This window comes from Myotis lucifugus, unplaced genomic scaffold, assembly GCF_000147115.1.
Source record: "Myotis lucifugus unplaced genomic scaffold, Myoluc2.0 scaffold_6, whole genome shotgun sequence".
NCBI lineage: Eukaryota > Metazoa > Chordata > Mammalia > Chiroptera > Vespertilionidae > Myotis > Myotis lucifugus.
This window is the reverse complement of record NW_005871054.1, coordinates 3227055-3240505: the sequence shown is the minus strand read 5'-3', so window position 1 is coordinate 3240505 and position 13451 is coordinate 3227055. Positions and strand designations below refer to the sequence as shown.

General features: G+C 36.3%; 1 protein-coding gene across 8 annotated transcripts in view; it reads left to right on the top strand.

The window, feature by feature from the left end:
• Positions 1 to 13451, top strand: part of REL (REL proto-oncogene, NF-kB subunit) — a 41246-nt gene that overhangs the window by 2629 nt on the left and 25166 nt on the right. For all 8 annotated transcript variants that reach the window (XM_023746547.1, XM_023746542.1, XM_014447033.2 and 5 more), the window contains exons 2-3: positions 7352 to 7494; positions 9622 to 9770. In XM_023746547.1, the coding sequence (XP_023602315.1) occupies positions 7352 to 7494; positions 9622 to 9770 (292 nt within the window). The remainder of the gene's footprint in view (positions 1 to 7351; positions 7495 to 9621; positions 9771 to 13451) is intronic.

Below are 13451 nucleotides of genomic sequence, written 5' to 3'. Positions count from 1 at the left end.
GTAAGTATATGGTGCAATTTAAATTTTTAATGGTAGAGCTGCAAGCTTGGGCTTGATAGCTAAAACAAATGACTTTAAAAAAATAAATAAAAGACTACATAGAAATATGAAGGCTGTTTCAGAAATGCAATACATGAAAATACAGAGATAACAGTAATATAAAGGAATGAAGGTGATATATGGTAGGCATAGAGTAAAGGGAATGAGTGAATGAAATGACTAGTGAGATGTCAGATCATGAATCATTTTGGGAACACGTGGAGTGTGTGTACTGTAGTATCTCAAATATGATTTAAGGGATTCAGCATTCCTTTTATTCCATCTTTTTCTCATCTGTTCTCTGCAAATGATTGGGGTTGTAGGCACACGACCTGAATAACTGGATGAAATATACTTTTTTTTTATATATACCAAAGGAAATTATTGTAAACAAGATATAACGTACAACAAAAGAAATATTGAACAAATTGTAAATCCCAAGGATTTTTTATTTATTAAAAGAAAACTTTTTATTTTCCAAGGGTCCAAGTTTGGATGTCAGAAATCTAGACACGATATAGAAAAATGTTAAATGGGAAGGTATAGGGATATTTTTCATTATATATTTTAAACAATTTACTTTTCTTTTACCACTGTGTAAATCATTCACATAACCACCACCCCCCAAAAAACCCACCTCCTATAAATTAGCAGGACAATGTTTTTCCATTTTTGAAAAATGATCATTAACATTGCGTGGGATATACTTATACAAAAAATATATTTTAAATTCATATTTAAATGAGCATCCTGCAATTTTTATTTTTAAATCTAGTGATCTTAATCAAGACAGATGATTTGGCCCTGCCATCTGTTCTTAATTTAGTTAAATACCTGAAAGATCTAGGACAGATTTTAAATATTTCTCTACTTTTTCACCCTGGAAGTTAATTTTTTTTTCCAAACCTTATTTTTTTACCCCCACAACAATGAAATATCTAGTAGTAGACTCTCTGTTGTCAGAATCTTTTATTTACCTTGTGATGCATACATCAGTCAAATACTCATCTAAAAATTCCCTTACTTGGATTATTATTAAGACCCAATTGAGAATCAGCCTGATATGTTGGAATAAACCTGGACTTTAGCCTATGATGAACCTGAATTGGTTTTTATTCCATTTCTACCACTCTGTGATATAAAAATGGGAATAATTACTGCTGAGTCTTGTGAGGAACAAATGTGATCATGAATGCCCATAATCACATTTTTTTGTAATGGAGCAGTTTGGGGACTCAAAACTGTAGGAAACAGAAACTACTAGAGGCCCTTGGCACTTACTATTTAAGCATCTGATGATTCTAGAATTTTGTGAAACCATAGAACCAATATTAATAGACTAGATCAGATGCTAGATAGAAAATATATCTAATATCCTATATAATAAAAGGCTAATATGCAAATTGTCCCCACGGGAGTTCGACCGCTCGCTATGACGTGCGCTAACCACCAGGGGGCAGCGCCGGATGAAGGAAGGCCCCAGCCGGCCCTGATCACCGGCCAGGCCTAGGGACCCTACCGTGTACGAGTTTCGTACACCAGGCCTCTAGTTAATATATAAGAAAGGAATGCCCATTTACTTTTAAAATATTTGAAATGGTTTTGGGTATATTTAAACTAGGGGAGTAGAATTTGACAGTGATGTTGGACTCAGTGTGTTTTTTCTCTTTTGTCCACTTAAATGATAGTAAGCATTCTGGGGGGAAAAAAGTAAATCTAAAATTGTTTAGTAGATAAATCATGTCTCCTTTTGCCAAGTTGATTGATATAACTTATCCTCTCTTTTATTCCTTTTGCACCTTCCATGTTAGTCTTTTTCCTTCCTTATGAGAATAGGCTTAAGTTTTCTTTGCCCCTTTGTTAATTGCATGCAATTGTAGCTATTAAAGAAGTGGTAGCTCTAAATTTTGATGATAAGAAGGAAGAAACAGAAAAAGTTACCTGTGTCCTAAGGTAAAGAAGATCATCACCATGATTCAGTTGGGTTCCGAGGTTGAAGGAAAGAAGAATAGTTATTATTTTCTTTTTCTTCAAAATGAGTAGAGGTGATATTTGGAAAAGTATATATTGTTAGCTCCATTTGCTCCTTTGGGTCTCTGGTATCCAGTACCCCTGTAAGGGAGATGCAGGCTGTAGTTAATTATTCTCAACTGTGGTGTTGACACATTGGCATATTATGATCATTTGTGTGCTGTATTTAAGAAATATTTTTGATGATAGTTAAAATATTAATTTTGCAAACGATTTGCTTTTTTAAATAGATCAGAGTGATTAAAGGCTATCCTTGTAGTAATGTTTCCTCCCCTTTGCTTGCATTTGGATAAGCTTTTTAGAGTGGGAGGGAGGGGAAGAGGAGTTACAAGCAGTCAGAATTCTTCTGCCTAGTTTTATCTATCACCCAGCCTATACTTGTATGTGAGTTTTTGGATTACTTCTCCAGATATGTGCATCATTGTTTCCACTTCTTTATGTTCCAGGGCAATGGTTCTTAATCAGGAATGTGTTAGAATTGCTTGGGAGGCTTTTTCAGGAACATGTCTGGGCTTTAGATGGATCTGTTTCTGTTCAGCAGACCTCAGGTGGGGCCAAGGGGATGTGTATGTTTTGAAAGCTACCTAGGTGATTCTGATTTACAACCCCAGGATGAACTCTGTTCCAGGAATATCATTGGATCTAAATATGCACCTGCCTGTAGCAAGATGCATATCTTCTTCACCTAAGTTGCATTTATTTTAGGTTATTTGCTGTATCAGTTATTGTGAATTTATCCTCAGCTGTTTTTATGCTTATTGTTGGTATCTCAGCTGTCATATTTGCTAATGTCATTCATAATTTCATATAATTTTGAGCTTTAGTTTTATCTGTAAAATGGGATGATAATTTCTATTCTATTCTTAAGAAGAATAAAATTATAAAAGGATCATATGAGAAATGATAAAGTGCTTAAAGACAGTGTTATAATTACTGTAATTAATATTTTTTCACTGTATAATTAATGCTGGTTCCAATTCTAGCTATACAGTTTTAGTTTATAATGTGGCTATTTCTGACAGTTGATCCATTTTTAACTTTTATTTCAGTTTAATTTCTTTTTTTTTAAATCTTATAAACTCATACGTTGTTAGGTAGGCACTGTTTTAAAATAGCACTTTTTGCATACGTGCAGGTAAGACCATAAATATCTCTTGCAAACATTTTGGCTATATTTCAAATGTTATTCTGGTCTGTATTAGCTTTTTATAATATTATTCAAAATATAGGGGTCAATCCCAGTTTATTAAAGTACAGTCATCAATTTGTTTGGAACCAATTTTGAAGACTTTTCAGTGCTTTTCAAAACTTTAGTGATTTGAGATAGTATTTTGAGTTGAGTACTCCTTTTCCTTGCAATTCCCTGATTTATATTCAAAACAGGGAATTGAGGAAGGAAGTAACCGGGGTACTGACACATGATATAAATGATTTATAGCTGGAAGTTTTTAAAAAACAAATACATATAAAGAAATCAGAATATAAATGGATATGAGGAGTATGAAGATGTAGCCATTCTAGTACATACAAAGCACTATTTTTTTCCATAGTAGGTGGAGTCTATTGAAGAAAATCTGATGATCATGAATGCATAACTCACACAAACAAAAAGATCTTTAGATTTTTATTCCTTCATTCAACAGATATTTACTGAATATCTATGTGCAAGACACCAATGAGTAAGACGCAGTTCCTGTCTTCAAGTAGCTTAAAGAAATAAAACAAGTAGTTTTTTTTCAAGTAGAAATAGTAAGTCTTCCCTACATTATAGTTATTATAGTTATTTGGAATAATTGCCATAAACAAAATAGTATGGTAGTTTAGAGTAGGGGAAGATAATTTCCAACTGGAGGAATGTAGAATATTACAATAAACTCTGGTTGTTGGTAAGACTTTTTACCAATAGAGAGCTTCTACAATAGGAAGGATAGAGTTGTAGGTTTTTTTTAAGTACTTGATGTTATATAACTAATATGTCATTTTTATAACTTAAAAAATCTTTTTAGCCCTAACCGGTTTGGCTCAGTGGACAGAGCGTCAGCCTGTGGACTGAAGGGTCCCAGGTTCCATTCCGGTCAAGGGCATGTACCTTGGTTGTGGGCACATCCCCAGTAGGGGGTGTGCAGGAGGCAGCTGATCGATGTTTCTCTCTCATCGATGTTTCTACTCTCTATCCCTCTCCCTTCCTCTCTGTAAAAAATCAATAAAATACATTTTTTTAAAAATCTTTTAAAAATGTTTTATTTAATTTTTAACAACTGCTTTTCTGTTATCTTGTATATAGACTTCTTCATAAACACTTTCTAGTTTAAGGAAGTGTTGTGTAACCAATGAAATCATTTGAATTCTCATTTTGAGCCTAGCGTTTTTGTTCACACTCCTCCCCCAAAAGTTAGCCACTTACCCTTAATGATGTCATTCTATGTCAACTTCCCACCAAGACAACCTTTAACTAAGTAGTGGGCAGGGATTTATTTGACCTTTAGTTCAACCACATAAATGATTTAAGATATCACTTTAAAAATTTTTGAAAATCTTTTAAGTTGAGTATTTTGAATTATTGTAAGGAAAATGTATTGCACTTTAAATATTCCTGCAAGGATATATAAGCATGTGAGATATTTGAAACTGAAATGTGGATTTAAATATACACAAATATATAAGGATATGAAATTATGAAATATCTGCATGCCTACTTTTTTCCCTGTAAAATTGAAATAAGTGTTATGAACTTGATTAGGTTAAATTCATTTTTTTTTCTGGCTCTTTGTCTTTTGAATAAACAAATAGGTAGTAGAGTCAAACGCAGGAAGCCTGATCCAAACAGAATAAAATTAATGGTGACAGTAATTCTTTACTCGGTAACCCAAAGTAGAAACTATGGAGCCATCAATGATTCTTTTTCTTTTTTATATATATATATTAATTTTTATTGATTTTAAAGAGGGAGGGAGAGGGGGAGAGAAATAGAAATGTCAATGATGAGAGAGAATCATTGATTGTCTGCCTCCTGCATGCCCCCTACTGGAGATCGAGTCCACAACCCCGTCATGTGCCCTTGACCGGAATCAAACCTGGGACCCTTCAATCCACAGGCCGATGCTCCGTCCACTAGGCCAAACCAGCCAGGGCAAGGATTCTTTTTCTTAACCCTAATGTTCAGTCAGTCACCAAGTACTATCAATTTTATCTTTTAAATAATCCTTCATTTCTATTATTACTACCATATTTCAGACATACTCTCATCATAACTCATATTATTGTAACAACCTCTAAAACTGATCACCTTGCTTTCTCTTTTCAATCTGTTTATTGCCACCAGAATTCTTATTTGAAAATTCCAATCTGATCATGTGATTCCCCTGCATAAAATCATTCACTGATTGACACTCAGAGAATAAAATCCAAATCCCTAAATGTACTCTGGCTTTTGGTTCTCTTTCTAAGCAAGGGAAAGGCACCCCATTCCCATCCGGGCTATTTTGGTGATTCTTAAAATCTTCTCTTCCACTGAGGCTATATCTTCTATACTGGAACACCTTTGGACACACTGTTTCCTTTTCTTAGATTGCCTACCTGTTCCCCTTCTCCCTCCCTCTCCACCTTTTTGCTTCATAAACTCCTATTTTCCTTTGTGTTGTTTGCCTACCTGTTCTGTAAAATCCTTGAAAGTAGCAGTTGTGATACCATCATGGTATCACTATAAATCATTGTTTTTAAGAAAGCACCTGAAAGAATCAACACTATTAGTAGTATTTGTTATATTCGAGACACTTGTTAAGAACTTAACACTTTATGTCTAATCCTCACAACAGCCCACTGAGACAGAACTGTTGTTATTAGCTCCATTTTATGCAGTGGGAGATTTAAGAAATTTAATAACATTTGCAAGGTTTTCATTGTTAAGATTTAGTTTGGTAGGATTCAAAGGCTTCTTCCCTTGAATCCGTAATGCACTAAGACCCACGGTGTTAACCCATTTCTGAAGATTTGTTTGCATTCTAACACGGAATAAGTCTATAGTATATATTAAAAAAAGGATATCTAATTTTAGTATAAAGGCCGCTGAAGTGATCACACAAAAATGGATATCTAATTGAGACAATTTAGAAATAACTAAAGTGATTGAAGAAGGTTTTTCACTGACGGAAGTTCTCTTCATGTGTCTGAAGCAAAGACACATTGCTAGGTATTCTGTTTGTAAGCACATTTTAGTGAACTTTTGTTTCCACAATTTGGATAAGGGGGGGTAAGGTATATATTTTTTAGAGAGCTTTATTGACATATATTAAATTGCACTTGTTTAAAGTATGCATTCTGGTGTTTGTTTGTTTTTAAAATAATTCTTTATTGTAAGTATTACATATGTCCCCTTTTTTCGTTCTGGTAAGTTTTGACATATGTACAGCCTTGAAATCATTGCTTACAATTGTGATAATTAGCATGCCCCTTTTCCCCCAGTTTCCCCATCCACTCCAACCCCCAATCTGCGGTCTGACATTATAGATTATTTTACATATTTTAGAGTTTTATATCTATGGAATCGAATGGCACGTGCTCTTTAAGCCTGGCTTTCGCTCAGTATAATTATTTTGAGATTCATCTGTCGTGTTTATCAGTAGTTCATTCTAAAGTTGCATATTTTGAATTGTATTTGTTATAGAAATAATTATTTTCTTTTCCTTCATGGTATCTTATACCTTAGAAAGGTTTAGATGAGACTGATTGAAGATTATTGAAGCCCCTTGTGGAACTTGTTTTGATATACTCTGTAAAAGTCCATTGACTGCAAGGATTTTAAATGCATTTACATTTCCAATGAGTAGTCTTTTAGTCCACTATTAAGAGACTGAGGTAAAATCAAGCTGTTCAGCTCAGTTTTGGAGTATAACATTGTACTTCTGAAGATTTTCTTCTTGACTCTTCTAGGGGAACCTTGGGAGAATGAAACCCTTCTGCTTGGTCTCATGTGAGAAGTGGGTATCCCCAAAGTGGCTATCTCAGAACTTCACATTGGCATTAGCTCTAGATATTAAGCGATAAAGTGCAAACCAATCAATATGATTTGAATGACGTGTGTTAACTCTATTTGGAGCTCAATTTGAATGGGAGAAAAAGGTGTCTTTGCCACCCAACCTTAGATTTTAAACCTTGTTATTTAATTTGGGAGGGAAAATATTTTAGTCTGCTGTTTTTTAAAAAATGAAATGGTTAATAGCCATTATTATTGCTATTTGAATCTTACGCTCCTTCCCCCCCCCCTTTTTTTTTTAAATTTCAGGTGGGTATAACCCATATATAGAGATAATTGAACAACCCAGGCAGCGGGGAATGCGTTTTCGATACAAATGTGAAGGGCGATCAGCGGGCAGCATTCCAGGGGAGCACAGCACAGACAACAACCGAACATACCCGTCTATCCAGGTAATGGACCATTCTCCTGTGTTTGTGTCTCACTCTTAGTCGCTTCATATTTTAGCTACAGCAATTGCATTAAAGGCCCAGTTTCTTTACAGTCATTTCCATGGGCTTTTCTTCTTTTTAACTAGAGGCCCGGTGCATGAAATTGTGCACACGTAGGGTCCCTAGGCCTGGCCAGCAATCAGGGCCGATCTGTGGGGCGACTGGCGGGGCGATTGCTGGCCCTGCCCTTTGCTGCCTTCCTCTGTGAGGTGACTGGGGGTGGGGGGTGGGAGGTGGGTGCCGCTGGCACCCACCTTGGCTGGCCTGGGGGCAGATCCTGCATTGAGCATCTGCCCCCTGGTGGTCAGTGCGCATCATAGCCGCCAGTCATTCCACCAGTCATTCTGCCATTCAGTCAATTTGCATATTAGGCTTTTATTATATAGGATTGATTTGTACTAAATAGCTATCTAGGGTCATTTCTTAACTATAGTATGGATTCTTCATCCCTGCTGATAGTTTCGTTTGTGTGTTAATCTAAGTAGAGTAGAGTGATTCACAGTGCTAAGTGTACATTGGCAGCTTTTGGGTGATGATTCCTCTCATGAAACACAGAGCTAATGAGGAGAAAACATTCTCTCCTTCCAGCAGTGAGCAAAATCATTCCGTAGATTAAAGACGTGGATTTGGAAACCCAATCAGAATTCTTTCTACAATTATTTGGCTAAACTAGGGTCTACGGGAAAGGAGAATGAACATTTTTGCCTCCTTTTTCCTTGCCTTTATTATCTATCCCTGATACTCTGGGTTTCATTGACTTATTTGAAATATAGTCATTTTCTAAATAGTTTTTGATGTTAGCATAAGTTTTAAAAGTAGTTTTTGATCCAAAATGACAGTATATTCTACTTATAAAATATACTATATTTCATTTGATTTTTAATGAATTTTTATCTGTTAAATGCCAATTAAAAATTTGAATGGCAGCGTGGATTTTGAAAAGTGTTATTTAGTCTTTCCTCAACAGATGTTAATTCACTGTTTTATAACTAAATTGTTTACAAAGTTTATTCTATTGAACTTAAGGGGAAGGCTAAATTATAAAATAAAGCAATGGCAAAATTATTGAATTGTAAGATCCTAATTTTTGTCACTTTTTTGGCAGCAATATGGATTTGAGTTATCTAAGTCCTTTTGTTTAAATGTTAAAATGAGAGAAATGCTACTAAAAGGTAGCATTCCATAATTCAGCTTATTCTGTACATTCTCTAAAATATTTCTAAGATCCAGTAGGTTCTGAACCCTTTACATCTTGAGTTTTACATCAGCCTATTTTACAGTTTTAAGTGGTCACTGTCTCTTTTATTCAGAAAGGCAATAAATGCTTCCTGGTTGCTTTTCAAATTAAGTTTAAATTCAGGATTATGGATTTTAGTGTCCTCTTTCCTGTAAAGCTACCCATCATTATGTAACTGCTTTGCTCCTTTGTCCTATCTGGTTTTTATATTCCCTGCTTTGTGTTTGCAAACTTCCTATCTTCCAAACTGAACCTTCTCTTCCTTCCCATGCTCAGAATACCCTCTTTCCATGTTTAACTCTCCGCTTTATTCTCAATGTCCTAGATGTATTTACTGTGTGAAAACAATTTTGTGAAACTCAACTTGATTTATTGCCTACTGTACAGCAAACACTTGGGATAGCTAACTGATGAACAACTATTTTTGTGAGCTGAAATGTCACATATTAAATAAAATGGTCCTATGTATTGGTGTGCTATCATATCCAGTATGGCTTAAGTATATACTTCGAAGGGATGTTTATGGTATGACAGTGAATCTAAGAGCATGGCATTTGGTGACTTAATGATTAAGTATTTTCTCATGCACCGTGATAATATTTTGGTATAATTTTACTTGTTTTTAAAAGGAAACTAAGCAGAATCAGATGATAATGGCCAATTGAAATTAATATGCCAAGGAACGGAGAGGTAAATTCTTCGCTACTGGTATTCTTGGCGGGTTTCATCCAAACTGCAGTTGCCAGCCAACTGGATACAGTACTAGCCACATTATATAAACTGAACCTTCATTTAGTAGAATAGATCTTCATGAGGAATATTTATGGATCATTTATTTCTTTCTTTTTCAGATTAAGAACTGTTATGGAAAAGGAAAAGTGAGAATTACATTAGTAACAAAGAATGACCCATTTAAACCTCATCCTCATGATTTAGTTGGAAAAGACTGCAGAGATGGCTACTATGAAGCAGAATTTGGACAAGAACGCAGGCCTTTATTGTAAGTATATTGAGTTGTCATGCTTATTTAGTCTCCTTTAATTTAGAGCAGGTTCCCAGCCTTTTTTCATCTTTCATGATGTTAACATTGTTGAAACGTCTAGGCTGTTTGTTTTGAATATTGTTGTTCAATATGGATTCGTCTGAATGGTTGCTCCTGATTATATCCATGTTCCCATGAATAGCACGAATGATATTTTCATGTTAATATGAAACATTTTGGACAAGGAATCTACGGAGGCGATGCTGTATTCTTCTCAAAATATCTCTTCAGGAGACGTGATACTAGTTTTTCCCACTTGTGATATTAATTGGCATTCTACTGTAGAGAAAAACTTTCCCATTTTACCTTCCCCATATAAAAAGAATAACACTATAGACCAGTGATGGCGAACCTATGACACGCGTGTCAGAGGTGACATGTGAACTCATTTTTTTTGGTTGATTTTTCTTGTTAAATGGCATTTAAATATATAAAATAAATATCAAAAATATAAGTCTTTGTTTTACTATGGTTGCAAAGATCAAAAAATTTCTATATGTGACACGGCACCAGAGTTAAGTTAGGGTTTTTTAAAATGCTGACACGCCAAGCTCAAAAGGTTCGCCATCACTGCTATAGACCCATGGATTTTTATAGTCAGTGTACTGACATTGTTTTCATTTTCGGATTGACCCAGATTGGACTATTCAGGCCCCTTCAGACTGTTTCCACTGTCCTTTGGACATGGCCCCATATTTCTTTGAGCACTTCTTTACTTCCTGACACAACAAAGTGTTCAAGACTTACTTCTCCTTTTCTTGCCACTGCCCTGAAATCAGCTCTTTTCTCAGGAGCCCTAGTTTTTTTCAGTGGGGAATGTACTTAGTCTGATTGTCTTTTTGACATATTCTCTTAAATATCTCAAAAGAACCTCAGATAGAATACGCCCCACACCATGCTCTTACATAATCATACCGCTTTCCTCTCAAAATCGGTCTCCTAACGTACCTTATCTAAGTCAGCGGTCGCCAGTCGGTGGTCCGTGAGGCCCAAAAGGTTGGCGACCGCTGATCTAAGCGGTTGCTATAAAAGCCCCAAACCAAGTTTCATCCTTGACACCTCTCACACAGGTGCACACGTTGAGGTCACTGATGGGTACTTCCTAAAGAGTTCTTGAGTCTGTCTCTCCGCTTGTCTCCGTGACCTCCCTCACTTCCCCGCTACCGACGCGGCCGTCTAAATGTGGGCTGCGGAGAACAGCCTCTGACTGCTCTTCTCCCGTCAGCTCTTTTTGTGTCCTCCACTTTAGCCAAAGTGATCGTTCTAAAAAAAATTTAAAATCAATTTATTTATTCAGCGTGATCTTTTGAAATACAAATCTGATGGTCACATCTCTGCCTAAAACATGTTAATGGCTTTATGTGACTCTTGTGATTAGGACAACATTCCTCAGAAAGCCCAGGTGACCTGCTTGTATCTCCAGCCTTCTGGTCTGCGGTGTTCTCCTTGACCGCCATGCTCCAGTCGCAAGGCCTTCCTTTAGTTTCCGGGGCTCACAGTGCTCTTCCGTGGGCTCCTCGGCATGTTCTTTTTCTTCGGCCTGAAGTCTCTTGATTCTCCTTTTCCCCTCGTTCATTTCTGTTCATAATAAGTGTCACTTCTGACAAGAAGCCTGTCTGCCTTCCCTGAGTTAACCACTTCTTTCTCCTCATAGGGCTCTCATGGCAGCATGTCCATCTCCTTTATAAAAATTGTCATGGTTTCAGTTTAGTGTTTTTGTGTGTGTGATTCCTTAATGTCCATCTGCTTCACTACACTAAAGGTTAGCAAGTTTCTTCCGTAAAAAGGCCAGAGAGTAAATATTTAAGACTTTGCAAGCCATATGGTCTCTGTGGCAACTTCTCAGCTCTGCTGGGGCAGCATGAAAGCACATCAGCAAATCCATTGAGTTGTGCTCCAATAAAATTTTGCTTGAAAAAGCAGGCAGGAGGCCAGATTTGGTCCATGGACTGTAGTTGGCCACTCCCTGCACTAGTCTGAACTTCGTGAAGGGAAGGATTATATACCCCCATTTTCCCAGAGTTTTTGGTACATGGTAAGACCCCAAAACTTATTGAATGACTATGAAGGAATGAATGTATGATTTAAGCAATCTCTATGATCCTTGGTTTCCTCCTGTCAGAATTTCAGGAATCTCTACCACTTCTAATCTGTGACTAGCAGTCAAATATGATTCAGATGAAACTAAATCAAGTAGTGTAAAAATATATTAAAGGGGAGGATTCTTTACAATCTTTTGTCAAAGAAAAAGAACCAAGCTAAGAATCTTTCTTTCAAAGAAGCAGAATACTTTTGAGGAAGAGGATTGTGGTTTCGGGGTTTCAAGAAAGGATTATGAATTCGAGACTCTTTTTTTTTTTTTTTTTTTAGTTATTGGAGGCAGAGGAAAGAAATGTCAAGGATAGTTTAGGTGCTAACAACATCACAATGCGGTAAATGTGAACAGCATGAGCAGCATGAGCCTGGAGAGGGGCAGGCAGGCAGGCAGCCTCCTGTTGCAAGTGCCCTGTGAAGTTTGAACAAATAGGAATGTTATTATAATCAGTTTTGCTTCCTTATTCACACCCACCCAACTTGAATGATGTCATGGTTTTTCCATGTGGGAACAAGTATGACTGGTGGTGGTAGGGGAGTTCCCCCAACCATCATCTGTAGTACACATGCAAATTAGTAATATTTGTAGCTATTGAGAAGTTTTCCATAAATGACATTTTGAAACTTTTGTTAAATATTATTGTTAGTATCAAACATCTTTCTAATTAAAGAACACATTTCAGTGCTTTCTTATGATGATTGATTATTATAACTTCATATAATGTGACATAAAATACGTTCCACTGCTACTAGCAGTGTTGTCAGGGCTCAAATAACGAGTGTCTGTGGAGTGGAGTGTGCCAGGTGTGAGAGGACTCACAGGCACCATAGCAAACTGGAGAGCCCTCCATCAGCTTCAGCAAGGTGTTTCTGAACCAGCCTACTGTCGGCAGACCTTTAAAACAGGCAAGAAACCAGAAATCCAGATATTTGTATGCAGTTACCTGATTTTTAAATGTTGGTAGTCTATGAACATTTTTTTAAATGTAGACAACACTTTTATGAGCTCAGCAAAATATACCTGTGGGCTTCAGCCTGTGGGTATCTTTTATAAATTTTGCTTTACATTATCAAATATACAGATTCTATTGATTTGATAATGAATTTGGTTAGGAGGTGAATTTTAGCTTTTTAAAAAATATATTTTTTATTGATTTCAGAGGAAGGGAGAGGGAGAGAGAGATGGAAACATCAAAGATAAGAGAGAATCATTGATTGGCTGCCTTCTGCATGTCCCCCACTGGAAATCAAGCCTGCAACTCGGGCATATGCCCTTGACGGGAATCGAACCTGGGACCCTTTAGTCCCCAGGCAGACACTCTATCCACTGAGCCAAACCCGCTAGGGCTGAATTTTAGCTTTTTGATGTCACTTCCCTGTTAATTTTTACCTACTTTGGTATATTTTACCTACACATATTAATAAGGTATAATTGTAAAATACTGTATGCAACAGCTATCTGGTATGCATTATTTTTCTTTTAACAGTTCTCTTAGAATGTAACCCCACTTTTTTAGCCTCATACCTTTATTATAGCATTTGGAA